This window comes from Colletotrichum tamarilloi (assembly GCF_030869305.1).
Source record: "Colletotrichum tamarilloi strain Tom-12 chromosome Unknown Scaffold_36.1, whole genome shotgun sequence".
Taxonomy (NCBI): Eukaryota; Fungi; Ascomycota; class Sordariomycetes; order Glomerellales; family Glomerellaceae; genus Colletotrichum; species Colletotrichum tamarilloi.
This window is the reverse complement of record NW_026849419.1, coordinates 216,869-243,802: the sequence shown is the minus strand read 5'-3', so window position 1 is coordinate 243,802 and position 26,934 is coordinate 216,869. Positions and strand designations below refer to the sequence as shown.

The 26,934-nt window shown below is 51.1% G+C and overlaps 9 protein-coding genes across 9 annotated transcripts; 2 read left to right on the top strand and 7 right to left on the bottom strand.

The window, feature by feature from the left end:
* Positions 1 to 1,289: 1,289 nt before the first annotated feature.
* Positions 1,290 to 3,203, top strand: CTAM01_09337 (O-methyltransferase; the record flags this gene model as incomplete). Its single annotated transcript, XM_060525356.1, has 5 exons — positions 1,290 to 1,316; positions 1,382 to 1,867; positions 1,922 to 1,967; positions 2,030 to 2,701; positions 2,779 to 3,203. 5 exons carry the CDS (start codon positions 1,290 to 1,292, stop codon positions 3,201 to 3,203), a joined length of 1,656 nt encoding a protein of 551 aa, XP_060380061.1.
* A 670-nt stretch (positions 3,204 to 3,873) lies between these two features.
* On the bottom strand, positions 3,874 to 4,876 carry CTAM01_09336 (uncharacterized protein; the record flags this gene model as incomplete). Its single annotated transcript, XM_060525355.1, has 2 exons — positions 3,874 to 4,480; positions 4,539 to 4,876. 2 exons carry the CDS (start codon positions 4,874 to 4,876, stop codon positions 3,874 to 3,876), a joined length of 945 nt encoding a protein of 314 aa, XP_060380060.1.
* A 1,463-nt stretch (positions 4,877 to 6,339) lies between these two features.
* Positions 6,340 to 8,103, bottom strand: CTAM01_09335 (uncharacterized protein; the record flags this gene model as incomplete). Its single annotated transcript, XM_060525354.1, has 2 exons — positions 6,340 to 7,233; positions 7,279 to 8,103. 2 exons carry the CDS (start codon positions 8,101 to 8,103, stop codon positions 6,340 to 6,342), a joined length of 1,719 nt encoding a protein of 572 aa, XP_060380059.1.
* Positions 8,104 to 9,655: 1,552 nt separating this feature from the next.
* On the bottom strand, positions 9,656 to 10,420 carry CTAM01_09334 (uncharacterized protein; the record flags this gene model as incomplete). The annotated part of the gene is made up of 2 exons (XM_060525353.1): positions 9,656 to 10,141; positions 10,172 to 10,420. The coding sequence occupies 2 exons, from the start codon at positions 10,418 to 10,420 to the stop codon at positions 9,656 to 9,658; spliced, it is 735 nt and encodes a 244-aa protein (XP_060380058.1).
* An 808-nt stretch (positions 10,421 to 11,228) lies between these two features.
* On the bottom strand, positions 11,229 to 12,209 carry CTAM01_09333 (uncharacterized protein; the record flags this gene model as incomplete). The annotated part of the gene is made up of 1 exon (XM_060525352.1): positions 11,229 to 12,209. The coding sequence occupies one exon, from the start codon at positions 12,207 to 12,209 to the stop codon at positions 11,229 to 11,231; it is 981 nt and encodes a 326-aa protein (XP_060380057.1).
* A 1,160-nt stretch (positions 12,210 to 13,369) lies between these two features.
* On the bottom strand, positions 13,370 to 17,223 carry CTAM01_09332 (glycosyl hydrolase family 35; the record flags this gene model as incomplete). The annotated part of the gene is made up of 15 exons (XM_060525351.1): positions 13,370 to 14,325; positions 14,391 to 14,690; positions 14,746 to 15,159; positions 15,219 to 15,369; positions 15,418 to 15,455; positions 15,511 to 15,603; positions 15,665 to 15,867; positions 15,921 to 15,961; positions 16,018 to 16,152; positions 16,206 to 16,349; positions 16,405 to 16,732; positions 16,791 to 16,835; positions 16,895 to 16,917; positions 16,978 to 17,032; positions 17,096 to 17,223. 15 exons carry the CDS (start codon positions 17,221 to 17,223, stop codon positions 13,370 to 13,372), a joined length of 3,054 nt encoding a protein of 1,017 aa, XP_060380056.1.
* A 1,320-nt stretch (positions 17,224 to 18,543) lies between these two features.
* Positions 18,544 to 18,951, bottom strand: CTAM01_09331 (uncharacterized protein; the record flags this gene model as incomplete). The annotated part of the gene is made up of 1 exon (XM_060525350.1): positions 18,544 to 18,951. A coding segment is annotated over one exon (408 nt), but the record flags the coding sequence as incomplete, so codon positions are not given.
* Positions 18,952 to 19,926: 975 nt separating this feature from the next.
* Positions 19,927 to 22,058, bottom strand: CTAM01_09330 (uncharacterized protein; the record flags this gene model as incomplete). Its single annotated transcript, XM_060525349.1, has 4 exons — positions 19,927 to 20,059; positions 20,121 to 20,229; positions 21,675 to 21,744; positions 21,816 to 22,058. The coding sequence occupies 4 exons, from the start codon at positions 22,056 to 22,058 to the stop codon at positions 19,927 to 19,929; spliced, it is 555 nt and encodes a 184-aa protein (XP_060380054.1).
* A 2,652-nt stretch (positions 22,059 to 24,710) lies between these two features.
* On the top strand, positions 24,711 to 26,753 carry CTAM01_09329 (uncharacterized protein; the record flags this gene model as incomplete). The annotated part of the gene is made up of 2 exons (XM_060525348.1): positions 24,711 to 24,847; positions 25,034 to 26,753. 2 exons carry the CDS (start codon positions 24,711 to 24,713, stop codon positions 26,751 to 26,753), a joined length of 1,857 nt encoding a protein of 618 aa, XP_060380053.1.
* Positions 26,754 to 26,934: the final 181 nt, after the last annotated feature.

Here is a 26,934-nt window from a genome sequence, read left to right as displayed (position 1 = left end):
ACCGCTTTTGTCTGCCCTGTCCCATTTGGTTTCAATTTACCCGTTCGACTCCCGGCCGGGCCCCTGTCCGTCTCGCTGATCCCACTTCTCAGTCATCAGTCATCAGTCCTCACACGGCTTCGGTCTCGGTCGACATTCAACTCTGAACGGAGAGCTCATCATGACATTTGTCGACGATGCCCATTCACAGCCATGCAGCTTAGCTTGGGGGAAGCTTGGGACCCTGAGCGATCGTCGATGGCTCCGCGCCGGCGCATGGCCTTCGTCCGAACAGACTCTTCTAGCCGCCAGCCACTCCCAAGCTTAAAAAGCCCAGCGAGTCGAGGACAAGGAGAGACTTGGACGCAAAAGGCACGCAACGCAGACGGCAATCCCAGCCCATGGCGTCGGATCCCAAAGCATGGACCGCCGCTAGCTAATGAGGTGTCGTCGCAATACTGAGCGATTCAGCGCCCATCCCAGTTCCTGTTCCGTCCAAGGCCCACGCTCGGTGAACCAAGAGTTCCATCCTCGCTGTTTCGTTCCATTTGTGTCTGGCTCTCTACCTTGGTCTCTCCCTCCCGTCAGTACCGTACTTCTTTGCCTCTGCCTCTGCTCATCTACCAAGTAGTACTCTGGGTCCCCTACCTTACCTTACCTTCCCAGTACCCATCGCCCAATGCCGTCCGTCGTATTAAACTGGGATGTATCCCTCCTTGCCGTCCCCTTGGGTCCCTCTGGTGTTTTGATGAGAGTTTTCGATTGTTTCCCCCCAAACTTCTCGGCGCTCACAAACTCATCGCCGCAAACTCACTGCAAACTTGTTTACCAGACAAACCGATTAGACCTCGATTTCCCGTGTCCGTACTTCACAGCCATTGGCGAACTTGGTATAAAGCCGTCACCGTTTCTTTTGCATGCCAGCTGGCCCTGATTTGTGTCAGTCGAGACCGAGTCCGTGTCCTCGGGTCCCTCTGTGTCACAATCGTTCCGAGCGTCGCCGCAACCCTGTCTGTCACCTCTATCCGCGAATTTGTCGCCCAACCTATTTCAGAGGATCGCGGGAATCGACTCCCGTGTAGTTCTGAGGCATTTGGAAGGTGTGTGCAAGTGCCTTTCTTACCATCTTCTTCCCTCATATCGAATGCATCTCCAAAGTAGCCTCCCGAATAGTCCTTGCCCCCATATCTTGTTGCCCCGCAGCTTCATCGTCTGGCGCGTCCCTTCACCATGTACCTGCCTTAGCCCAATCTAGCTCAATCTCAAGCTCGAGCACAGAGGGCTAATGAAGGCGGAGTCTGCGATCAACGATGCTAGTGCTCCTGTATCTCAAGCGGGTGAACCGCCCCCTTTCCTGGCGCAAGCAATTCCCTTCACCCATGCTAACTAGAAAAGCACAAAGTCCTCGCGACACCCGCAGACCATCAACATCTTCGTTCTGACTGCCACCGCAAAGATGAACAAATTCAAGTTTAGCAACTGGCTGGGTACCAGCCCGTCACCCACCGCCGCAGAGGTTGAGCAGAAGAAGCAAAACCGACGATCATTCACCCCATTCATTACTCGTTCTGCCGCCAAACCCAGAGACGATGTCCCCAATGGAGCGCCGATTGCAAAGCCCGCGCCTGTCGCCTCGGAGAAGCCTACGTACTCGCCGTCGAGGTTAACGGAGCTTGCTAAGAAGATTGCATCCGAAACAGAGAAGCTGGAGAGGTACATGCAAGAGAACAATCTTCCAATGCCTTCCTTGGATCCAAATGGCCCCGGCGACTTTCCCAAGCTTCCCGAGGACATCCAAAAGAGTCGTATGGAGATTATCTTTGCGACGAGAGAGCTCGAAGCATTGGCTCACGGCCCGAGAGAGGACGTTCGGTGGAAGACGTGGAGTGTGAGTAGAGAGGTCTGGAAAATGGTAAAGGTCGTAAGCTGATTAGTTGGACAGTTTCAAGACAGTCTGAGCCTTCAGCTTGTCAACCACTTCGGCATCGGTAAGCCCAAGACTGCGGAGCTGGGAGGTTTCTCTACCGGACCCGAGACTAACATTTCCCAGCCAAGCTCGTACCCATCGACGGCACTATCACACTGGCAGAGCTCCAAACCAAGACGACACTGGATCCCGTTAACCTTGCCCGTGTCCTGCGTCATGTCATGACAAACCGTATCTTCCGCGAGCCGTCCCATGGAGTAATTGCGCATACCGCGGCATCACGCCTCCTGGCCGAAGACCAAGCTCTTCAGGATTGGGTGGGCTACAACCTCGAGGACAACTTCCCAGCGTCTGCGCACGTTTTGCAGGCTCTCAAGGCCTACCCAGAAGCCACGTCCCTCACACGAACCGGCTTCAACTTTGCATTCGACACCGTAGACAAGGAGCCAATGTTTGTCACCTTTGGCAAGGACCCTCCTCGCGCCAAGCGATTCGGCGGTGCCATGCTTAGCTTGACGGGCGGAGAGGGCTACGAGGTCAGGCATCTCGTCGACTCGTACGATTTCGAAGAGATTGACGCCAGGGGAGGAACCATGGTCGACATTGGCGGCAGCCATGGGTTCGTGTCGATCGATCTGGCCAAGAGGTGGAAGAACATGAAGTTTGTGGTTCAGGACCTCCCCAAGACTGTGGATTCGGCGCCAAGCCCGTTGTGTGAGGACGCTCAGGTTGCAGAGCGCGTTCAGCTCATGGCGCACGACTTTTTCAAGGAGCAGACCGTCAAAGATGCCGATGGTGAGTTCTTTGTCTCTATCTTTTCCCAGGATTGCGTTGTGGGGAACGCCCCAAGTCTGACTGAGCCGCACAAACAGTCTACTTTTTCCGCTGGATCATGCACAATTACTCGACGCCCTACGCCATTTCCATCCTCAAGAACCTCGTCCCGGCACTGAAACCAGGCGCCAGGGTAGTCATCAAGGACCACTGCCTCCGCGAGGCTGGACAGGAGACGCCCTGGGACGAGCGCATCATCCGCAGCATGGACATGGTGATGCTGGCGGTGCTCAACGCACAGGAGCGCAACGAGGACGAGTACCGCGAGCTCTTTAGGGCCGCGGACGAGCGGTTTGTGTTTAAGGGTGTCATGAGGCCCCCGGGCTGCAGGATGAGCATCATTGAAGCGGTGTGGGCCCCCGAGGCGGAGAGCGAGGGCGATGGCGAAGGTGGCAGGATTGAGGCAGATGCCCAGACGGACGCGGGGTCTGCTGACTCTGCTGTTGTTGTGGAGGTGAAGTGATTGCGATTGCGATGCGATTGCGATGCGATGCAGTGTATTCCTACCTTACCTTTGCCCGGATGCGCGGGCCTCCCCTCCTGTGTGCGATACCCAGTTCGTTTGTTAGATTTGTTTGTTTAGATTTCTCTTTCTGTCACAAAGATCCCCGATATGATCGATCTCGGGGATCTAATTGTAATGCCTGAACAAACAAACAAAAAAGCAATATGCGAAATCCTTTGTCTACCAAGTACTGTTTGTGTTGTATTCTACTATGTTTGTCGAGGGATCGGGAGATCAAACCCCACATCGTGGGGCAGCTTCCACTCCTTCGGAGACCCGAGTCCCCACCAGAGTGAGGTACATAAACTGTTTGCTGCACCGTCTTTGTCATCAGTCAGCGTTGGCCTGCTGGCGAAATGGCATCGCGTCACATTTCGGCTTCTGTCTTAGTCATACTGTGAAGATTGTAGGTTCGATCCCTACGTAGGTCGCAACAACTTCATTTTTGCATTTTCCGTGGCCTCATCATGAGGTCGTTATTGAGTTGAGGATAGCGATTTGAACATGTTTATTTCGATTTTGGGGTACTCCAATACATGGTCTGGGTAACATCCGATCCTTTGAACTCAAATTTGGGATGCAATGAAACTCAAGCCCACCAAGTACCCTAGACCACCACCTTACTTATTCATGCCTTCCAATACTTCTCCAACATCTCCCTCGCAGTCAAAGGCTTAATCTCTGGAAACAGCTCATTCAACGACCCCTTCCCGCCCTCAACCTTTCCCAACCCAGTCGCCATCCAAAGCTCAAAGATCGACAGGAACCACTGCAACCTTTCCTTGGGGAACTGCGCATACGACGCCTTGTGGCCGGGCAACTCTGAAATCTCAGACCTCTTCAACTTCTCCACGTCATCGTAGATCACATTGAACTTCTCGCCCTTGATTTCCTCGGCTAGCTTGACGAATTCGTTAAAGGTGAGTTCGTCGCCCACGATGCGGAGTTCGTGGTCCGCCGGCCAGGTGGGCAGGTCCAGCGCCGCGACGACGTAGCGCGCCACGTCAAAGGTGTATGTGAATGTCACGGGGGTATTGCCGTCGCCTGGGATCGCGGCGGCGGCGTGGGCGATGTCGAGAACGATTGTGCTGTGCGGGTGGTGGGATTTCAAGGTGGGGGGAGCAAAGTATTCGAGAAAGGTGCCGTTGTGGACGGCGGCGTATTCGAGGTTTGTGTTGGAGAGGGCGCGGAGGGAGGTGAAGTAGTGTTCTAGGGGCGGGAGGAGGGCGACGCCGCTGTGATGGTTTGTTAGTTCACCGTTACGAAAGCACGATGTTTGATGAATAAGCTCACTCTTCAGGATACCGCATCGCGAACGAGCTGGGGATGAACCGCTTCGTCGCGGACGACAGGTCGGCCGCCTTGATGAGGTTCAGCTGCGACGTCGCGAGGGATGTGGCGGTGATGCCGAACGCGCTGATGACGGTGTGGATGTCGTGTTCTTCGAGGAACGCCTTGAGGGCGTCGACATTGGAGTAGTCTACCTCGAACGTCGGTGCCAGGGGAGTCTCCTCTGGGTTGGGGGCCTTGCGGGAGAGGATGAAGGCTTGGTGTTTTGTCTGCGTGGATAGGACTTCGATGAGAGTGCGGCCTACGGCGCCGGTGCCGCCTGCGATTGCGACGTTGACCATTGTTGCGAGTTTGGTGGCGCTTGGAGGAGTGTGTGGGTTTATGGAGCTGTTATGAGGTTTTAGAGGGAGTTGGTGATGTTAGACTTATATCTCGAGAGAGTGCCTCGATCTTCTTTGCGGTGACATTATCATGGCATGATTTCGAATATGTAAATCAGTGATCTGCTCACGGTGTTAACGGACGTAAAGCACGTTTGACGTAGTTTGCTGACATTTCCCCAGAATCGTCGGTTATAAGACGTGTTGAGCACCCCGTTGACGATTTGACTCCATTTTCTCGGCGGCCGCGGACAGCTTGAATACATTTGTTTTCGCGGGCGGCGTTGAGGGGCGTTTCTTTTGGTCCGGTTGGCTCTTTGCTGTGAGCCCGAGCCCGGGTCCGATCTGACGGAATTGTGGGCATGTTGTTTCGCCGAAAACCTGCCTATTCTGGGTGCGAGGGGGCGGGATGTGGGCGGCTTAGGAGAGCCGCTTTTGAACTACCTGCCATGTTTTGGAAATGGACGATGTGTGTGATTGAGAAAATGACGATAATAGAATTTTGGAGTTTCTAGAATATTGAAAGGCTTCGAGGATGGGGGACGGAATTGCTTCAGGTGATTGCTACCGACTCTTTTTTTCTAAACGGCCCTTAGAAACGAGGGGTAAGGAAAGAGAAGAGGCTCTATCTTCCCTTTCCTTCCTGCCACAAGCGTCGAGAGGAATGCGTTTAAGAGATTGTGAAGAAGCCATAGGTACGATCTCAACTTCCTCGGCCACAGTGATCCCACGCTTTTGGTTTGGTTCCTCCAAGGCCAGACTTCCTTCTTCTTTGGTCTCGTTCGGTACACGTAAGGTAAGTAGAGGGACATAGAGCGGAGGGATAGAACTCTTGGCACGGGGCGCCTTCCCCTCCCCTACTCTGATTCTTCTCTTCTTCGCGATAGCTTTGTTCGGCGTGTACCCGAGCCCCTTCAACGCGGAGCGTTAGGTGACGACTTTCAATACCTCAAATCAGCTGCAATTACGTCCAAACTGAATCTGAGCTGCTTCTACATATCTAAGCTTGGGGGAATGTAGATCAAGCAGTTCCCAAACGACAAGTAAGCACTAGAGACGATGGTATCATTACTTAAGTATGATCACGGTCACAAGCACATGGTTCCTGATAGTGAAACGCAATGGTTCTTTTCTCTGATATAAAGGCAGGCCCTCAGAACCAGAACCTGACCCTCACCGGCCAGGCTCCGGCTCCGAGAGCCCGCAAACACGCAAACACCCCGCTTTCCCCCCCTCTCCCCCTTCCTTCCCCTCCTCCCCCTAGTATCCATCGCGCAGACACCTCCCCGACGATACCTAGCTAGCTGTAATAGCTGCTAGGTATCGCCGGTGGTGTCTGCAGGGAATAGGCCGAGGCCCAGGACAAGAAGGCCATGGTGGTGGTGGTGGTGGTGGTGGCGGCGGCGGTGGTGTGACGAAGCCTATTAAGCACCGAGGCGCTCCTTGACGGCGGTGGCGGCGATCTCCCAGAAGATTCTCTCCATCCGACCGCCGTCGGTCAAGTCCTCCGGATCGAGGATCTCCTCGAGATCGAAGGGCTCGAGGAGGTAGGGACCGTAGTCCTTGTCCGAGTCGCGATGGAAAATGATCCGAACCGAGAGGGTCGCCTTATCGTCCTCATCGTTGGTTCCATCCGGCTCCAGAGTCATCTCATCCGACTGGGCCTCGTACACCTTGTGCACCTCGAGACGGAAGGTCTCCTCGACCATCTCCTCAGCGTTCTCACGGTCGTAGTCAACGAAGACGCGGTTGGTGCCGACGTTGTAGTTGACAACGTAGTTGTTGCTGTCGCTCTTCCACTCATTCTCAAGGCCACGGAAGATCACGGTGATCTGGTTGATGTTGGGGTACTTGAGCTGGCTCACGTCGATGCTGGCGACGGGCTTCTTGTTGAGGAAGTTGTGGTAGAGAAGCGGGTAGTCGTGTCCGTCGGTCCAACCGCGGAAATCTTCCATCACGATGCGCACCATCTTGAGCTGTGAGTTGATTTCGTGTCCAAGGTTGGGATTGATGAAGCTGGGATAGAAGGCGGGGCCGGGAATGTCGGTCTTATAGCCAAGAGAAACCTCATCGGTACGGGGGTTGATATAGATGCAATCAACACCAGGAGCAAGGAAAGCCGCCTCGGCAAACTCGTAGTCCTGCATATCGACAGGGTCAATGAGATCAGGATGGTAGACAATGGGATCGTTGGGATGCTTGTCAATGCGAGTGTAGGCCTTGAGAAAGGCGTGGAAGGCCTCTTTGTTGACGAAGGCAAAGGCAGGGTAGCCAGGGCGGCGCGCATGGGCGTCCGCGTTCGGACCGATACCGACAAGCTGGCCAGAAGACTCGGCGACCATCTCCTAGATGACCGAACGGACTGCAAGCGGGAGGCGGTGGAGGCTGGTAGCGCTGGGAGTGGTGTCGGACGAGTTGTCGGCAGCCAAGGGGGAAGACGTGATCTCAATGATGGCGTCGGAAGCGTTGTCGGCGATGGCAACGTTGGAAGAGCTGTCAACCGAAGGGGAAGACATAATCTCGATGACTGCATCAGGAGAGTCGCCGGCGATGGCGATGTCGGAGGAGTTGTCAACGGAGGGAGAAGACACGACCGAGATGACACCGTCTGCCAAGTTGTTGGCGGTGGCCAAGTTGGGCGAGTTGCCAGTCGACGGAGAGGAAGCGATCTCAATGACGACATCAGAAAGGTTGTCGGGGATGGCCATGTTGGAAGTGTTGCCAATGGAAGGAGATGACATGTTCGGGATGACAGTATCTTCAAGGCTGTCGATGGTGGCGATGTTGGTTGAGATCTCAACCGCAGGGGAAGACATGGTCTCCATGACCACGTCAGATTGCTCATTGGTAGCGACCGCGTCAGACGAGTTGCCAACCATGGGAGAGGACATGGCATCAATGGCAATGTCGGAGTGGTTGTCGACAGTGACGTTATTGGACGAAGTACCATCTGCAGGGGAGGACGCGTTCTCCATGACAGCGTCGGTAGGCTTGTCAGCGGCGACAGCGCTAGACGAGTTGTTGGTCGAGGGAGAGGTCATGACGGCGTCAGTGGGCTTGTCGGCAAACTTGCCGGCAGCAACGTTAGACGAATTGCCAAGCGAGGGTGAAGACATGGTCTCAACGACAATGTCAGGAGGATTGTCGGTAGGGGGATTGTTGGACGCAAGGGAAGTTTGCTGAGCCATTATCGATTGTTTGGTAGACTGTGATGATGGAAGCTCTTGGTGTCCCTGAGGTGTGGGAAGGAAGAGATTTTTGGAAAGAAGGGAGCTCAGTGGGAACCCAGGAGTAGATTTCAAAAGATATCCCGAGGGATGTCACATGATCAATGTGCTTGCTTAGTCGTGATGGCCTCCCGTCTGGTGTTGAGAAAGGTGCTTTGAAGCGGGAACTATCATCATCGTGAGGTTGGGCGGGCAGCTTTGTTGTGAGGTATTCTCGCCCTTGATGTGGCGGTTGCTTGCTGATGAGGTCGTCGGGTGGGATGGTTCTTCGTCCGGCGTTCAGACGATCACTTTCAGATGGATTCATACCTTCTGGCGAGAAGGTGTTCGGACGAGTGAGATCCGGTGCTGCTCTTGGCTATGGCTAAATAGAGTCATCCTCGATCAATCTCATCCTTGGTCTGAGAATAGCTTCGTCTGAGAGCAGCTTTAGTCCAGGCCCATACCCGACATGAACTTATCAGCACTGGATCACGCATTCATCTTCGCAAGATTTCTTCCAGAAGGCATGCCAGGTTGTTGTGAACTCGACAAAGAACCTCAAAAGACAGACTTGGGAGGGGGAACTATGTCAATGAGGTAAAGTACTGACAAGGGAACGCAAACGATCCAAGGAAAGTTCAAAGTCTTTTGAACCTTTGGTATTTCTCGTCCTTTGTAAACATATCCCTTCTCTGCCAGCTCTCTTATGGTCTCATATATCAATAGTCGATCCAAGTGGAATCGGGAGTCAATGGTTGAATAACACTGGTGGGGGGCCAATGGCAAGAATGCAATATGAGAGAGCTTGATTGATGGCGTGTTGCTGCATCTCATTGAGAAAACATGATGGATTTCTCTTCGGCCTGAATCGAATGTAGGATGCGACACGGCGTTTGAAGACATATGCTCACCGAAAGAGAAGCAAAAATTTGCAAGCCCGCGTCGGCTTAGGATCTGACCATACGGACATCAATTGGTGAAACAGTATAGAATCCACTCCGACTAGGATAGGAGCATACTTCGACAACTTAGCTCGAGAGACGGCGTGATGGTTGGGTGATGAAGCAGAGCGAGAGTAGGAGTATAGAGGCATCTGCCCTCCTTTCCGGAGAGAGCTTCGAACTCAGCTCTGAAGCCTTGGGATATCGGACAATTGAATAGAAACGGAATCCTCTCAGTTTAGCCCTGAGATATAAAGTCAAGAACATTCATAGCGAAATCTCATAATGAGTGGGAGGGGTAGGGGGAGGAGGAGACGATCCTAAGGAGTTCGTTTTGGGGGGGAATCGGGTCATCGCATGGACATCTCTCTGCAACATCTGCGGGGCCCCGAGGTCACAAATAACGCAAGAGAGTACATAACAGAAACGATTCAATAGAAACAAGCTCTGGAGTCCGCCCTTGGACATGCTCAGTAGTAGTGATGTGAAGGCTTATCTACTGAAACGCTGACTCTGAAAGTCCCTTGTGTACACAAACGTCTTGCTTCCTAACAGACCGAAAGTATTCGAGAAGGCGTTCACGACACCAATCACCTCCAACTTTCGCCCAGGCGCATCGAGACGTATTCCATAGCAATCTTCCAAGCAAGGTGCATCTTGTGGAATCCATTAACGGGTAAGTAGGCGTCAGTGACCCAATCGACATTGCTGTCGCGAAAGATGTCAATGCGGATACCGCAACTATTATTCGGGTCGACCCTGAAGTGATCGTCAGGAATGCGAGCGTTCGGCCGTATACCTTCAAGGCACTCGTCAGGTAGGGTCAACTCCCGATAACAGTAAAGCCTATTGGTTGGCAGTATGTAACGAAAACAAACCCCCATGCCACGCAGAGATAATCCTGTCTGACCTTGCGGCGTGCTCCTTGGTATCGGAATGCAAAGCAGAGAAACCAGGTGGATGATTTCAAGACATGGGAATTGAAGACTGGGAAGTGGGTCCCGCTGAGTAGGAGGTGTTGAAAGGGGTGTAAGAACGGAGGTTTCACCTCTATCAAGTCTTCGGTTGGATATTCGCTGCAGGAAGCAGCTGTCGTGTAAACGAACTTTTCGAAGTCGCTTTTTTATATAGCCCGGGAAGGTTGGCGATGTAGTTAAGTCCCCCAAGCCACCAACTTTTTCGCGCCATTGAGGGCTGGCGAGCGCAAATCGGAAGCCCCCGAGTCTGTCGACAATCGTACCGAGAATGAGGGTGTCAACATCAGGATTGAAGTAGACATGGTCTTTGACAAGCCAACCAAAGGAACTTGTGTTGTGAGGCATGCCCGTAGACTCGCTGATCAACCGAATGTACATGACAAAAAAGTTTTTCGCGGCTTTCTCGATGAACAGCGGACATGGCGGGCAGACGACTTCTTCGAGCAAGCCAGTCTACTCGGGGGGCTACGACCACGAGTCGGTCTTCGAGGGTCTCGCGCTATACTATGCGTCTGATTTCCTTGGGTAAAAGTTTGAAGAGTTCGACTTCGACAACTTCGGATATGATAAGCTGCTCTGGGTATAGTTTGCTGTGCTGCGTGGTGATGTGGCGATGAGATAGATGGTAATTCGAGTAGACTGGTGTATTGGGAAGAAGAATAGCAACGACAGATGCTGGCGTTGAGAGCCACGAAGGAAAGTATGAGCGCTGCCTCGCTTCTCGTTGCTCTTACCCAACCTTCGATAAGAAACACATGCCTGCCTTGCCTGAGGAGATACTACCTTCTCATGTTTAGGCAGATATCTATTGCCGCTTCCTTGAATGTGAGTAGCCACTTGCCGTAAGTCTCTTTGACACTACCTAGACACCTTTCCTTCGCACCCTTTCTAATATGATATCACGTTGCATGAATGGCCGACATAGTGATGAGGATTGACGCCATTGAAGACTAAATCAGTTCCACTTATAGAGATTCGAATATCTAATAAAGCTTTGGCTTCAGGTCCATTGCGCGCCTGAAAAAATTGCAAAGTGATGATGCGCTCCCGAAAATCCATGACCTGATCTCCATGAATCGTGTACCACCCGTGAAACTGCCGCAAATAACCATCTTTCGCAAAAGAAAACCCATTTTGAAACCAAAGAACTCCTTTCCCTATACCAGGCAACTGCCCATGAACCATCTCAAGCACCACCGTCGCGTCTCATCTTAGGACCAACATGGACCCTCTTGCTGTACTTTCGTTTCTTCGGCTTAGACTCCGATTCGTCTTCGTTGTCGCTGCCAGTGTTTTCGTCTTTGCCGCCTTCCTCGGAGGCCTTGCGCTTTCTCGCAGATGCGTGCTCTGCTTCCTTCTTCTTCTCGGCGTCGCGTCTCTTCTTCCGCTCAGTGGCCACGCGCTCTCTTCCTTCGTAGAAAAATCGAGCAGCTTTCCTGTAGAGACGCAATGGATCGACTTCATTTTGTTGACTATAGCTTCCCCAGTCCCAGCGTTTGACGATGCTCGACTTTGGAATGGAGTGCTCGACAAGAAATTCGTTGTCAAGCCAAGGCATAAGGTCCTCGTGCAAATTGAGCTCCCGAAGCAGGGATTTCGGATTCCAAAGGCGCTGCACATCATGATCCCAAGCCGTGCCAGTGGTTTGGAACTTCAGGATCGTGATATTATGGAAACCTCGAAGCTCGTACAATGTGGCGATGCGGACGGCCTTTTCCATGCTGTTGGTTGCCGAAAGGAACGGACTTGACTCTCGACATCGCCATCGAAGGTGCTTGCGTAAGTGTATGTGCAAAAAGATAGGATCTGTTCCTCGGCCTAGTCTCGCTTCGGTTCCTCCGTAAGGTTGGCTGCCATGTATAGTTCGGTATAGGTACTCTGGACGCTCCTCTGCATCCACGGTCGAAACTGTATGCTCTATTGAGAGCAGTGCTGTGCCGTTGACGCAACCGCTGTTGCGAGAGTGCTTCATCGTGTCAAAAAGTCCAGGAAACTGGTTTCTGACAATTTCGACATAGTCGGGAAGAACTCGCAGAACCCATGGAGTGTTGTGAGTTGTATTTTTGGTGAGCCAGCCTTTGACCTCCGAAGACCCGTTTTCAGCTATCTTCTCGACTTTGCTCCTGTACCGAGCGACCACTATCTCTTTACCCGGCACATAGTCCATGGTTGAGAAGAGAAGTAGCTACTTGAGCCTCGTGTGTGTGAAATTCGAGCGAACGATTGCAATGTCAATGCTGCCAATGATTGATATATGACTGTGTAAATTTGGAAAAAGAATAGTATGAAGAAAGTGAGGTGTTTGGAAGAGATATTCTTGTCCAGAGGCTGAAGATGGCCTCTTAAATAGAGTCGTGGGCGAGAAGACTCCAAGGGGAAGGCGCCCAGTGGAATGGGAAGATAGGAAGGAAGTCAGTTGTGAGGGCTAGAGGAGGGGGGGGAAATGGAAAGAACATTGACATTCGATGTGCTCCTTCCCTGTAGATTCCATGTTCAAGATTTTCATTCTCACTTGCAGGAAGGACCATACCGTATCAGACCACGATGTTTCTTTCGTGGCTTGGTGACTTTGGTGACTTTGATGACTTTGATGACTTCCGATTGGTGACCTTAATTCAAGCAATCTTGATGACTTTGGTGACTTTGGTGACTTTGGCGACCATCAAGACTCTAGTGACTTCCGATTGATGACCTTGATTTAAGCGATCTTGGTGACTTTGGTGACTTTGGTGACCTTGGTGACCTTTGGGTGTCATTTTCCTGCAGGCGGCATGATACTGCATACTGCTGAGCATGAATTTCGCATTGGCTAATGCCCAAACATGGCTGAGTATCTCAATGATTGTGTCCCGAATATCTAGACGCGCGACCAGATGTAGACTGCTCTCATGCCCTGGTCACCCTACCGGGATTCAGCTGGGTGGTAACAACTTTTTGACTTCGTTGTCCTTGGGCACCCATCATGGCCTACATGAGACCAGGTATACCTAGACATTTGTTATAGAGCAGGTGCCCTACTCGCCCTAAAAGACCGGCGATTTGGAAGACAACGACTGAGAAGGCTCCTATCTTCGAGTGATTGGGGGTGCTACGAGTGAAGAGCATTGGCAGCATGGCTCTGACTCTCAAAAGCAGAAAGTCGAGGTGTAGCTTATGGAGTTTGGCGGAGAGATTTTGACATAATTCGTCTTCATAGAACTATCCTTGAAAAACTTGGTCGCGTCGCGTCTCAAAAGTTCACACACTTGCAGTAATAGAAACGATTTGGTTCACTTCCGAGTCTTATAATTCTCATGTCCTATGACATGAACCTAATACTCAGGATATCTAGGCAAACGCCGAACGGCTCTCATCCCAGTCAGGTCTCAAAGACTTGCTGTCGAAGCTCATATCGAAGCTAGAAGTGTGGACGTAATCCGCCTGCCACTCAACATTCAGCGCAACACCCTCCGCAGCCTGACTCCAAACAGTTACAGCGATCGTGTTATCTCCGTTGTAGTTGAGAATACCAGTGGGGACAGGGAACTGAACCTGGTTGCCGATGTACGGGTTGAAGCGACCGTACTGGTATCCGTTGACGAACAGAAGTGCGCGAAGGCGGTTCGTATCGTCAGTAGCTGCAGTAAGGCGGAACGAAATAGAGACGTCGAGGCCGGCGGGAACGTCGAGCGGGACAACGGTGCGGAAGACGCGGATGCCGGCGTCAGGAACGGAAAGAGATCCGTTAGCAGAGTCAAAGGACTCCCAGTCTGCGTCGGGGTAGCCGGGCAGATGGGCGCCAACGCGCTCGGCGTACAGACCTCCTTCGTTGATAGGACCGCGAACGGGGTCAATGAGGTCGTTACGGCCAGCGGTGCCGGCAATCTTCCACTCGGAGAACTTGTAATTCGCGGCGTCGGGGCCGAGCAGAGTCGCGTTGGTGATACCGCGGGGCGCGAGCGCCGCCTCACGCAGGTCGTGGCCTGAGTTATCCATGATGACGACGAGAACATTGTCGCCGGTCTTGGAGAGAGTCGCATTCTCAAAGGAGAACGAGCTGGCGTCTGCTCCCAGGTAGGAGAGGCCGAGGTAGGAGCCGACGTACTCGGAGTTGAGCCAGACGGAGTAGCCGAAGGCCAGACCGCCGGTGACGTTGAGGAAAACGCCAGTCGGGGCGGACTCGGAGGTCGGGAAGGTTGCGCGGTAGATGTGGTTTCCGACGTGGATGTCGTACTCGTCTACGTAGAGGACGGGGTTGTTTGAGGCGGGCTTGACGGTGTTGGAGGTGTTTGTCTTGGTGGCGGCTGGAAGTTTATTAGACCGTTTTCCCTCTTTAACGACACGACAAGATGTAACAGGTATCACTTACCAACCCAGCTGTCAGAGGTGGCTTCGTAATCAGTAGCGATCTCAGGCAAGCTGTCGTGAACCTTCCAAGGGCCGAGTGCGGGGACCTCGAACTTGGCAGGGCCCTCGATCTTGGCGGTGAAGACGTTACCCTCTCTCGAAAGAAGCTCGAGCTTCTTGCCGTTCCAGGTGATGCCGCAGATGGACTCGGAGGCAAAGACGGTGATGGTGGTCTCCTGGTCTGCGTCTCCAGAGAGCGCCAAGCTACGGCCAGTCTCGTTGAAGGCAGCGTGGCGGACGAGGTACGGTCCCTGAACAAAGACTGCACGAGTTCGTCAGTAAAGTTGGAATCGATGCGTCAATAAAAAAAAACTCACCAGTCTTGTTGGCCGGAGCAAAGGGGTCGTTGTCAAGCACGGGTACCCAGAAGAGGTACGCGGCGCTGCGGTCGAGCAGGACGGCGCGGGAGCCATCTCCGAGGTCGACAAGCGTAATGCCCTTCTTCTGCGTGTATGCGATGATGACGTTGCTCTCGCCAGGGTAGACGTTGAAGTCAGCGACGTTGCCGTCGCCAATGAGCTTGGCAGAGTTGGCGCCAGTGACTGTGAACTCGCCAGCCTCGCCCTCAGGAAGCCAAAGGGCAATAACCTCTTGACCGTCGAGAAAAGTGTAGCTGAGAACCTCGGCGGTGGAGTATAGGAGGGTCTTCTCGCCAAATCTGAAGTCGGTGACAAGGACCTTGGCTTGGTGGCCGTTGATGGCGATCGAGCTGCCGTGCTGGGGGATGGTGACTTGAGTCAAGTCAGCATTTGATACGCAGAATTTGATATTAGATAGAAGAAAGACTTACGAGCACCCTGAGAGGTGTTGACAGAGAGCTTGAAAGCCTCGTTGGTGTTGGAAGGGGAGTATGCGTGACGGGCAATGTAGAACGCCGCGTTGTTGTCGACATTGCGGAGCTCGGACACGGTGATGGCTGAGTTGGTGGTGTATCCAGTGCCCTAGGGCACGTCAGAATCTCACTTGACTTGCATCACTGCTTCACTTACGTTTCCGACTCTCTCAGTCTTTGTCAGATCCTTGGCCACTACGCAAATGTTAGAATTCATCTTGCATACTTCAGGGGTGAACAATCTACGAACCTCTGGTGAACAGAGTCAAAAGCTTTGTCTCGTGGAACTTGCTGCCGATGATTCTGTTCTCGGATACCGGAGAAGAGTAGTCGTAACTCGAAGCTGGCGTTGAATTAGCATGAGTCGATCTCACACATACCATACGATGGCGACATGGACTTACCAACAACGGGACAAGCGAGCCAGCCCCAATTGGTTCCACCGAACATCATGTAAAGGGAGATTGCGGTGACTCTCTGGTAGATGAGATCGCGGTAGAAGATGTTGGCGAAATCGGCACCAATGTCACTGGGGCAGCCGCCCTCGGGTCCGCCCCAGGGGTTGTAGGAACCGCCCTGGAACTCTGGAAGGAAGTTGGGTTGTGACCTGTAAGATGATTAGAATTCTGATTTGAGCGTGTTTCAACTTGGAATACTTACGGCGACTGAACTGTGAAGTAGGAGTAGTAATCTTGAGTCAGCTGTGAATGGGATGATTAGCAAGATACAGTAGTTGTGGTGATTCTGAGTTACTCACATAGGGGATGTATGCTCCGTTTGTGCCGGTGCATTCGCTCAGGTTGCAACTCCAGCACGAAGGGTAGCTGTCGACACCGACGACATCGACGTTTCCAGTAGCATTGGAAAAGTCTTTGGACCAGGAAAAGCCGCGCTGAGCAGTGTCAGAAAGTGGGAGTACATAAGTCTTTGAACAGAGATACTTACCATATTGGGGGCGTTGTGAGACAGGGGCACGTCGATTCCATTCTCCCGGGCGCTGTCCTGGAGAAGCTGCATGTAGTTGGCGATGGGCGGGTTCAGGACTCTCTTGGAAATGTCCTTCCACTGTCCGTTGAGTTCGTTCTCGATCTGGGTTTCCACTTAGCAAATGCGCTCTCTCTAGTTCTTGGGAATGATCGCGTACCTGGAACATGATGACGTTTCCGCCGTTGGTGATCAGATGAGGCTTGATGATCTTGGAAATCTCCGACCAGAAGGGGGTCCACGCCGCAGTGTATCTCTCGTCGTCGTTTCTCAGAGAACCGTAGGCGCCAGTGGTGGCCCAGAGAGGGAAGCCGCCGGCGTTGGTCTCGGCGTTGACGTAGGGTCCAGGTCTGATGATGAGGTAGATGCCGAGTTCCTTGGCGACGGTCATGATGGAGGTGAAGTTGTGAGCGCCGGTGTCAAAGTCCAAGACACCGGGTGTGGGATTGTGGTAGCCCCAGTGGTTGTAGATGGAGAATGCATTGAAGCTGTCATCTGCGTGTTAGCCACGAAACGACCTTTTCCACTCCAGAGACTGTATCTTACCCAGCCGCCTTGACCTTTTCGAGGAGATCTCGCCAAAGTTCGGGACTTGAAGATATGTCAGTAAGCTTAGTACACTGCAGATGATGTTGTGTTGGATCACGAACACAGGGATACGCCAGTAGTGGAACTGCATTTGTTAGCGAGACGATCCCAACATGCGATACGGGGAAGTAGTCAGTCGCCATACCTCGCCAGAGAAGACGAAGAGTCTCTCTCCGTTGACAATGTAGCTGTGGTGATCCCTGCGTAGAGTTCAGTCAGTATGAAGCCAATGTTGTATCCGTGAACAAACTATGGGAACCTACCATTGGACGACTTCATTGAGACCGTTGTCATGGATCGGCCAGTCAACATCTTGAGCTAAGGCGCTCTGCGAGCCACAAAGCGACGCGGCAAGCCAAAGGAGGCCGCCGGCTTTCAGACCAAACCTCATCGTGGCGCTTTTTTGACTATGGCTGAAACTTGACAGATGCAACACGATAGCCGAAAAAAAGAGTCAAAAAGCCAACAGCCAATCGAGAAACCGCGCGCGCAAGAGGAAGCCATCGCGTCTTCTTTAAAGGGTATCCTACTAGCCTGCCAGTTCCCTGCCAACACCGGCCCCCCGGTCCCATCCGTTGTACCCCGGCGCAGCGTAGCATCCGGACAAACGTGCTCGGTGTTGATCGAACCGACAACTGCGGGGAATCATGAGGGGGGAACCGGGGGCAAAGAACTGGAGAAAGACGATTTAGACGATCAACCACCCCGGCCGCAACCCCCGCGATTCCTGTAGCCGCAGCAATCACTGACCCAAGGCACCTAAGATTGGTGAGCCTGATGTCATTGACTGCTTGAGGACTTTGCAGTAGCGTCTTGAAATTTTCGACGAGCCAATTTTAAGCGATCTTTTCACCGACGGGCATGGCTCCCGTTGTGCGCTGGACTGGATGACTGGTTGGTTTAGCGTGTTCTCGTGAGAGAACTGTGCCTTGGCAGCCAACACGGCCGGATATTACATCGCAACATCATGGGCCGACGGCCACTTTTTATGTCAATTCGGTAGGATCCGATCATCCGAGGTATAGTACAGAAGCAAGACATGCTTAAGTTGCCTGCCTGGGTGACATCAAAAACTGATCAATCTCTCAATGAGGAGTGAGTATGTTGGCAGTGACCGCCTGAACTTCTGAAGATGTTGGGATCCAGTTCGGGCCGATCTGCCGTTGCGCGACATGCCGGACGAACACTCATCCATGATTCGATCCATGTTTGTGTTTAGCAAGACAATAGATTTGACTTTGGCTGATTCCGGTGGGATCCTTTTACCCATGAGCTGTCCACTGCGTGTTGGTTCAAACGGTTCATGCAGTCAACTCGCATTATTTCAATGCAGCAGTGGCACAATAGCCCACAAAGTCCATGGTCGGCCGACACTGCATTCCTCCAATCTCCAAACAACATCACGCAACAACCCCTCATAATATTGGAGATCGTGTGCGGAGATTTGGGGCCATGTCTCCATCTACAGGAAGAAGTGGCCGAGTTGCCGACTTTGTGCAGCCTTAGTCTCTTTGAAGGCAACACTCTATACGTTTAGTAAAGCATGCATAATCAAGGAGATCATTCGCTCAAGGGGATGATTGCGGCTACGATTGAGTACCTATAGTAGTTGCAGCAAAACTTCTTCAATCCCCGAAGTTCACCTAATTGTAGCGACTCCTCACACCATCCACTACGCCACAATTCATGATTTTGAAAAGAGAACGAGACTCTAGCACACAGGAGTTGCAACTGCATACACAGTCCTGCACCCAATCTTGTTACAAACATCAGCATCTTCACACTCAAAGTCGACGGACGCAGTTGAGAGAACAGGGCAGCCGCAAGACTTCGTGATAGACGAAGTGGTAGTACACTGCGCGACGAAGCAGCTTTTGCAGATGGTACCGGTAGAGGTAACCTTTGGACAGTTGAGAGCTGAGCAGGGCGCCGTGGTCGTTCTCGTGATGGTCTGAGTGACGAGTGCGGTGGTGGTTGAGACTTCTCGCAGCGTCGTTGTCGTCGGGCTTGTCACGACAGCAGTCGCCGTCGTAGTGGCGGTAGTCGTGGTTTCCCTAGTCTCTGTCCTCGTAACGGTGACGGTCCTGGCTCGATCTATCGTCGATGGAGTCAGCGTGATGACTTGACCGGATGCTTCCCTGCATTAATCAGTCAGCAGAGTCCTCGATCTACCATGCATGTGGGGTCTGACCAAGCTGCCCAGCAAAGTATCATGCTAAAGAAAAGAAGCGAACGCATCTTTCGATCCTAGGTATCCAGCAGAAGATTTTGGAAAAGATGCCGACTCTCTGGGATTTGGAGTCTAGAGCAGGCTATGGGAGAGACTTCCAGTTTCCGAGGAGACCATGGTGACAAATTGGTATTGATGCAATGCTTCGTCTCTCTTATAGTTAAAAGTCATTCCAGCAACGCAGGTTGGCGTTCACGAAAATGCGCAACCCCAATATACTCCAGGTGATATTAGGTGCTTTAGCTGCTCTTGTCAACCATACTTATCCGGCTTCGGGACTCCTGTAACGTACAATACAACCTTGATTGACTTGAGCTACGAGCCGAGCTGAACAGAGGCAGCCTATAGGAAAGAAGAGCTGGAATTAAATCGTGTAGCCGAGTGTACGTTTGCTTCCAGCCGATACAGCTGCATGGCGGCTGAACGTGGTACTGCTCCCATGAGGGCGAATGCAACAGCAAAGATCCAATCAGCGCTGTCGTCCGAAACCCAACCTGCCGCATCTGGCAATTCGGAGCCAAGGGGTAGTGCGTGCAGATCGCCTCAGAAAACCACCTCCTCTACGTTGGCAAGGTCAGGCTGTGTTTGTAAGCCCCATCAGACGAACTGTGGTGCCATCTCAAATGCAACAATGCACGAATACGGACGCAGTGGTTGGCAAGTTTAAATTGGTCGTTTCATCACTATTTTTCGAAATACGAGCAGTGAGGTCGAAGCTGTGCAGTACTGGTGCGACACTTTGAAGGGCAGTTCAGAAGATTGCCCAGTAGCCCTCAAGCAAAGCAAATACAACTATAATTCAACTGCTAATCGTGGTATATATATAAATGGCTGATTCAAAATTCAGCCGGCACCTCGGCCAGCTTAGCATCTCCAGGAGGTGATCTGGTTCTCGTACTCGACGGTGCGGGGGTCGTCGGGGAGAGCGACGGCCAGGTTGTAGTTGTAAGAAGAGGTCAGGCCACGGTCATCGCCCTTGTTGTTGCAGCCCTTGTACCTTTGGTGAATTGTTAGTATGTCTTGTTGGACAAGTTGAGACTTATTTAAAGACTACTTACTTGTAGAACTGGCACTTGCCACCAGTGTTGGTGGAGAGGGAAGAGACCTGGTCGTTGAAGCGGTCGCTGATCGCGGTGGAGTTGGCGGCCTGGAAGTTGAAGTAGGAGACTTCACATACGAGTCAGCACTTATTCATCTCACTACGATTGCAGAGTACGGTTACTACGGTATCAGGCTAAAGTTTAACCCCCTTGTTAGGTACCGGTGGGGATGGCCCGTGCCTGCCTTCTATGGGCAATTCGACTAATCAGAAGCTACTATTTTAGTATAGGCCTACTAATTAGCCTAGCCTAACTTTTTTACTAATTACGAATTCTTCCTCTTATATACTACTTACTTACTTACCTACTTTATTTTTAACGAATTATTACGAATATAGTATAGTTAATAAGTAGTATAATAAAGTACTTTATTAAGGCTAATTATTAATAAATTCGTATATTATATATTAATACGAAATTTATATAAGTTTAAATAATTAAATTAACTAGATTTATAAAAAACTAAGTTCGTACGGCTATAAGGGCTTTATTAGTAATAATTACGCTACGTTCTAGCTACTTATAGGTTATGATTTTATAATAAGAAGAGGCCTTTATTAAGTATATTATTTTTTTTAAAAACGGCTACTAAGCCTCTTTTTTATTACTTTTAATTATACTCTTTTTTTTTTAATTTAGTATTTATATAATATAAGTAGCTTTATATTAGCTCGGGTTTTATTATTACGTTGCCCGTTATAAGCTCTTTATATTTAAAACTAACTAAATTAAGCGTTTTATTTAGGCTTAAGAGTATTTTTATTAAATTGTTAAAGATTAGCGGAAGGTCCTATAGATAGATAAGATATAGGTTATGGGTAGTTATTATTATAAACTTTATATTATTTATTATTATAGCGAGGAATAGGACTTAATATATATTATTAAGAGGTATTAATATAAACGGGGTTAGATATTTTAGGGATATTTTTTTAGGGATTAGAAAAGACTAGGTATTTTTTAAGAGAAGGATTAGGGTAATATACGTACTAATACTTATTAAGAATATATTATATTAATTATTAATAGTTAGATTTATTTTTATTAATAAATATATAGTAATAACTTTATTTTAATATAAAACGGCGCCCTAATATATAACGTAGAGTTAACTTAATAAGAGCTTAATAACCGTAGCGTTTATTTAATATTTTAGCTACTTTTTTTATTTAATTTTAATTTTATTAAAACGTATTAGAATTAGATAAAGGATTATATATAAGAGCTTATAAGTATATAAAAAAACCCTTTATATAACGTATTATAATAATAAGTTAAAGAGGCTTAGGATACTTTTTTAAAGGACTTTTTATGCTTATTATTAAATATAATACCCGTGCGTTACTAAGTAATAATTAATACTAACGGAATATATATTAAATATTAATTTAGTTATAGAAATTAATTAAGATTTAATAATTATTAATTATATTAGCTATTTAGTGCTAACGATCTGACTAGTGCGTTAACCCTTGTCTGTGGATCGGTACCGAGCCAGGGGATTAAACTTACCCCTATAGACCAAGTACTTATTATAGTCGCCGGGGCTGGTGCCGAAGACGAGGCAGTCACCACGGAAACCCTATTTATGTCAGTACTGCTTCATAACCGGTTAAATCTCTTAAAACTTATAGCATCGGTGCACTGAAGCACAAAGATGGTCTCGGGGTTGGTCTCGTTGCGGTTGGGGTCGGGCTCGCCGTCCTGGCGGGTCTGGAGCTGCTTGGGGGCCAGGACCTCGGTGTTGAGGAACTTCTCGTAGGCGGCAGAGTTGACAATCTTGTTGCCGATCTTGATGTTGAGGTCGGAGCCGGTGTTACGCTGCACAAGGGGCTTGCTGACGGCGGCGGCGGAGATGGCGGTGGCCGCGAGAACGAGGGTGGTGAAGCTCTTCATCTTGGATGTAGTTTTGTTTGTTGTTGGAAGCGAACGTGTGTAAGTTGGTTGTTGTAAGGAATGGACTCGTTGGACGACTTGCGTTGGCTACGGGAAACTTCAACGCCGAGCACACCAGGAGGCCAAAGTGAAGTGAGCCGGCTTTATTTATCTTGACATACTGTAGAACCGGATGTCCCGCAGTACCCAAAAGACAAAGTTTCGATCATAATAACCGCATACAACCTCATCCCAGCCTGCCCCGCGAGCGCCGATGCACTCGGATTCGGTGATATTGCTTTGTGGGTCTACTTATCATCTATTCTCGTGGCACAAACGGCCGCCGGAGGCATTCGAGTGGGAAAAAAGGGCGAGTTTTTGTTGGCCCGAGTGTTCCGTCAGGACCATTACTGCGTCCGTTGACGATTTAGACTTCGGAGAGTTAATATCGAGATGGGGCTCATCAGCGTCGCCAACTGCCGACATCCATGACAAGGTTTGGAGTTACAAAATGAAAACAGTGGAAATTTCGAGGTCGCAAAGGGGATGAACAGTCTGAGACGGACCTGTTCGACGACTCAGTGGGCTTCTTTAATCCGTTCATCTTACACAGTAGAGTGGTGTATATGTGCTGGCTCTGAGGTTTGTTTATTTGAATTAGGTTTTCGTCTGAACTAAGTCAACTGACTCGAAGATCGGACGGTCTAATAAGGATTCTCCCGCAACGTGAACCTAGAAAGGGGCCTGACTGCGAGGATGTTCACAGTTCCGCAGACAAGTCCCAGTCTTGGCTTTGGTCGTTTGGCCCCATTTTCTTCCAACACACCTATCCGTACGGACGCACTAGAAAGGAAAAGAATGCCTCAAATCGCGGGGAGAGGAAGGAAGTAGCGTCCGTGGATCTCGATGGACACTAACAAAAGTCTCCTAGGCTGGTGATCGTGGATCGTACTGCACTAACCTAACAGGAAGAGTATCAACCAGAGAAACATTCAAGGATATGTTCCCTTGACTTTGGACCGCAGTCCAACTGCCAATCTGGGCAGTCACTTTCGATTCGGCATGGATCTACCGCTCCGACAGACTTTCGTATTCAATGAACTTTTGCGCCCGGGGGGTGCCCGCCCGCCCGCCGGCACTGTTCTTCGTTTGCCGGCCTTGACGCGGCGGGAAAGTTGCCCAAACACGTCCCCGACAACGGTTCAACCGCCGTTCAAGCATTTCTTGGTAACTCGGGGGTTGCGGGACCACAGTCTATCATTAGCACACTGGCCACTCGGAGGATTCGACTTGTAGTTGTCTTTCCCACGTTTGCATCCGTACTTGACAGTGATCGGAATGATCTTTGGTCGTCGACATCCCGGTCGCTCATCAATCAAAGACCCTGATGGTTTGAGCTACTGGATCGCTGCGCATTGAATGTGTAGACCAAAGTCTCCGTATACCGTCTATTGCTTTTGCCTTTCGGACTTTGCTCCGTTGGCTCTCATCTTCAATCATATACCAATCAACTGCCGCATTGTGTAGGCAGATGCCCAACCGGCTACAATTGTTCGATACTCGCGCAAGGGGAACGGCATAAGGTTGGATTTACTCCAATCTGACCCACCAAATCAGAGTCTCCAAAGGCTACTATCGTATCTCGAGCTCCTTGGAGCCAACAGAAATTCGAGCTGGGTACTTGATGTACGGAGTGGTCCATGTGCCCGCCGGGCTGTAGCTGAGACCACCAGCCCATTTCAATTTTTAGCTGGCCTTCCCCAGGTGCTTCTCCCCCTTTCATACACTTCACCATTTAGTTCCAGCAACACAATTCCCATTTCCATTCTATCGAAAGCCCATTTTTATCTCAATAATATGCGAGTCTTGAGGTTTCTCTAACTCATAGGCAGAGGCTTGGCTGCCTTTAGCCATCTCTTGACCACCAAGAACCGCACATGCGACCATGTCACAAACATGTCAATATATTCTACATCAAATGAGAGGCCCAGCGCATACCCACAGTTCTTTTAACGGTGCAAATATCAGTTCCCATTGTTTCGATAATTCACCTATAAGGCTTTGTGGCGTTGCTGCTGGGGTCGTGGTAAGGGAAGCTGTCAGTTTTTAGTGGCCCGCTAGTTCGTGAGAGTTGATAGAGTTGGAGGTTGAGTTTCTTCTAAAGAACAGCCATCGCGGCGATCTAACTTCTTGAGACTCGGTAAAGGACATATGCAGCTTAGTAAGAGAAGGATAAAGACGAGGACTGCCAGTGAAAAGTGCTGAGCAGGAGTTGCATTCACCCAGCTTAGTCTGTCCAAAGTCATCGTGAACTTTAAAGGATTCCGGCCGAGTCCCAATTAGGAAACACGTACTACAGCTCATCTGATTGGCTGTCGGGATCGCCTCTCAGAGCAACAGAATCCTCTGATTGGCTTGTTGCATCAAAGGATTATGATCCATGCTTCCCTTAGATCCTCGGGATCCTCCGCATCAACTTCATGAAAGAAGCTCGTTATCTCACCTAGGTAGTCAGGGGAAACGTCATCTTTAAGATATTCTCAAAAATCCATACCGTCTTGAGACTTCCGGCTTTCATAACTCCTGCTTGGTTCTGCTGATGTTGATGTCCATGTCCTATCTTACCTTTCGACATTGTTGCCACCGCGTTGAGCTACAGTACTTACCGATATCATGGGTACCAAAACCAGGTCACTCGAGCCTACATTCGTGGTTCGCAGCTTCCAGGGCGCGCGTTCTCAACTTCAATTAGAGTCGCGCCCGATGTCGAGAGCTTCGTCTCAAAGTACCGATAAGGGCGAAACAAAGGCGTAAGTACCTAGCACGTGAGAGACTGGTCTGTTGGATGAGAGGTGTCCAGGGTTCATTGAAGCCGACGTCGTTGGTACGAGCGTCTGAAGAAGATCGACCAAGGAAGAGCACGTGGCTTCATAGCAGGGAAACGGGAGCATCTCCCGTTCATTTATGGACCAACAACTAATCACTTCGGGTCTTAGAACTCCATCAAACGGCCAGCTTCACGTCTTCTCGCTTTCGAACCGACCCAAGCAGAGCCGTGCGAGCGCGCCCAAGACCCGGAATGGGTGTAAAGAATGCAGGTACGTTTATGTCAACTCTCTTATGCTCGTCTTTGATTCGCCCCCGTCCTCGTTCCTCGTAACGGTTCCCACCCTTGATGAGGAGAATACGGGTCTCACGTGGTGTCGCACATGTAGGAGACGCCACATCAAGTGTGACTTGGCCAGACCACACTGCATGAAATGCGTCAAATCAAACCGTATCTGCGAGGGCTACCTCGACTCGGGACTGCGTCTCACGACACAGAGACATAGTCAAGTCCATATCACTTCCCGTCCAGCCGGCGGCGGCAGCTGTGGCGATGGCGGGCATATCACCCTTACCGCACAGCGCCGGACCCCCGACCACCGCGTCCTCATCACCCCGGGCTACGAGACGGCCCTCTTCCAGAACCAGCGGCAGTGGGACTCGTTCCAGTCCTTCATCGTGAACCTTGAGCAGGGCGCCACCGTGCTCAAGAACCACGTGGCGGAGATGACGCCGCAGTACGCCAACCACGAGATCGCCATCCGGGAAATCTGCTCCGGCATCGGGGCCCTTGGGAAAGCCTTCCACCCAGTCGTCGGCGACAAGCTCGTCAGCGCAGAGTACCGCGCCGCGCTGGAACACTACGGCCACGCCGTCAAAGCCGTCTTCAGCGTGAAGGCGACGACGTATACGCTGCCGTATATGGTGCTGACGTCGATGCTGTTCACCACGTTTGAGATGATGGCGGGGAACCCGGAAGCTGCGTCGAAGCATCATAACCATGCCGTGGCTATGATGGATCAGTTTATCAGTCTTCGGTTGGAGGAGGATGGCGTGCCGTTTGAAGAGGTTCGGCTTTCTGAGCTCGAGTCTGCGCTGTTCGATACCTTGCAGAGACTCGATACGCATCCGTGGGCACAAGGGTTCGGGCCAGAAGGGATCCGCGTCACGGCGCAGGCGCGCAACTTCCCGCACGGGTGCAGACACAGATACAGGATGGAAGACATGCCGTCGAGCCTCACCAACATCACCGAAGCATCGCGATGGTGGCATCTAACGCAGCACGCCATGATGCACTCTCTCCACGGTCTCAAATCCAAATCCCCCAACAAGCCCTCCGACGACCCCTCCAACGACGCCGCCATCTGGAAGGAGTCGGCTAACCTCCTCCAAACCTGGCACGCCAGCTTCTTCCCCCTCTTGCAAACCTCACGCCAGCAACGCGACCGCAACCCGCACCGCTGGTTCCAGGCCATGACCCTCGAGTCCCTCTACGTCGAGAACCTGGCTGCCATCTACAAGCGTCACAGGCTCGACGCCAACGTCCTCCCCGCCGTGACGCCGCTGTACCGCGACATGATCGGCCACGCGCTGCAGTTGACGCGGAAGGAGAAGCTCAACGGACTGGAGACGCTGGTGCTCGAGAACGACCTCATCCGGCCGATGGCGTTTATAGTGTACAAGTCGCGGGCGGACCCGGAGATTATGGACGGGGTGACGGGCGTGTTGCAGGAGCTTGTGGGGGGCGTTGGTATGGCGGAGTCGTTGTTGTATGTTTTTGGGTGCAGAGAGAAGAAGATTCCTGTGATTGCGCTCGAGAGGGCTTGGGGGTGGTATTTTACGTCGTCGGGGGTTTCGTCTGGGGCGAATTGTCTCGAGTACCTGACTTGAGCGAGGAAGTATGTCGTCCCGGGTGTTAAGAACACAGTTGGAACTGTACTTCTTCACTTGATACTGTTACCTTTTGACGATGGCAGAGGCCTTCAAGTAAGAGAAAGTAGAAGAAACAAATCATTGCTAAACTAAGAACTGGATATCATCTCATCGCGCATAACACATAATTCTTCCAGCC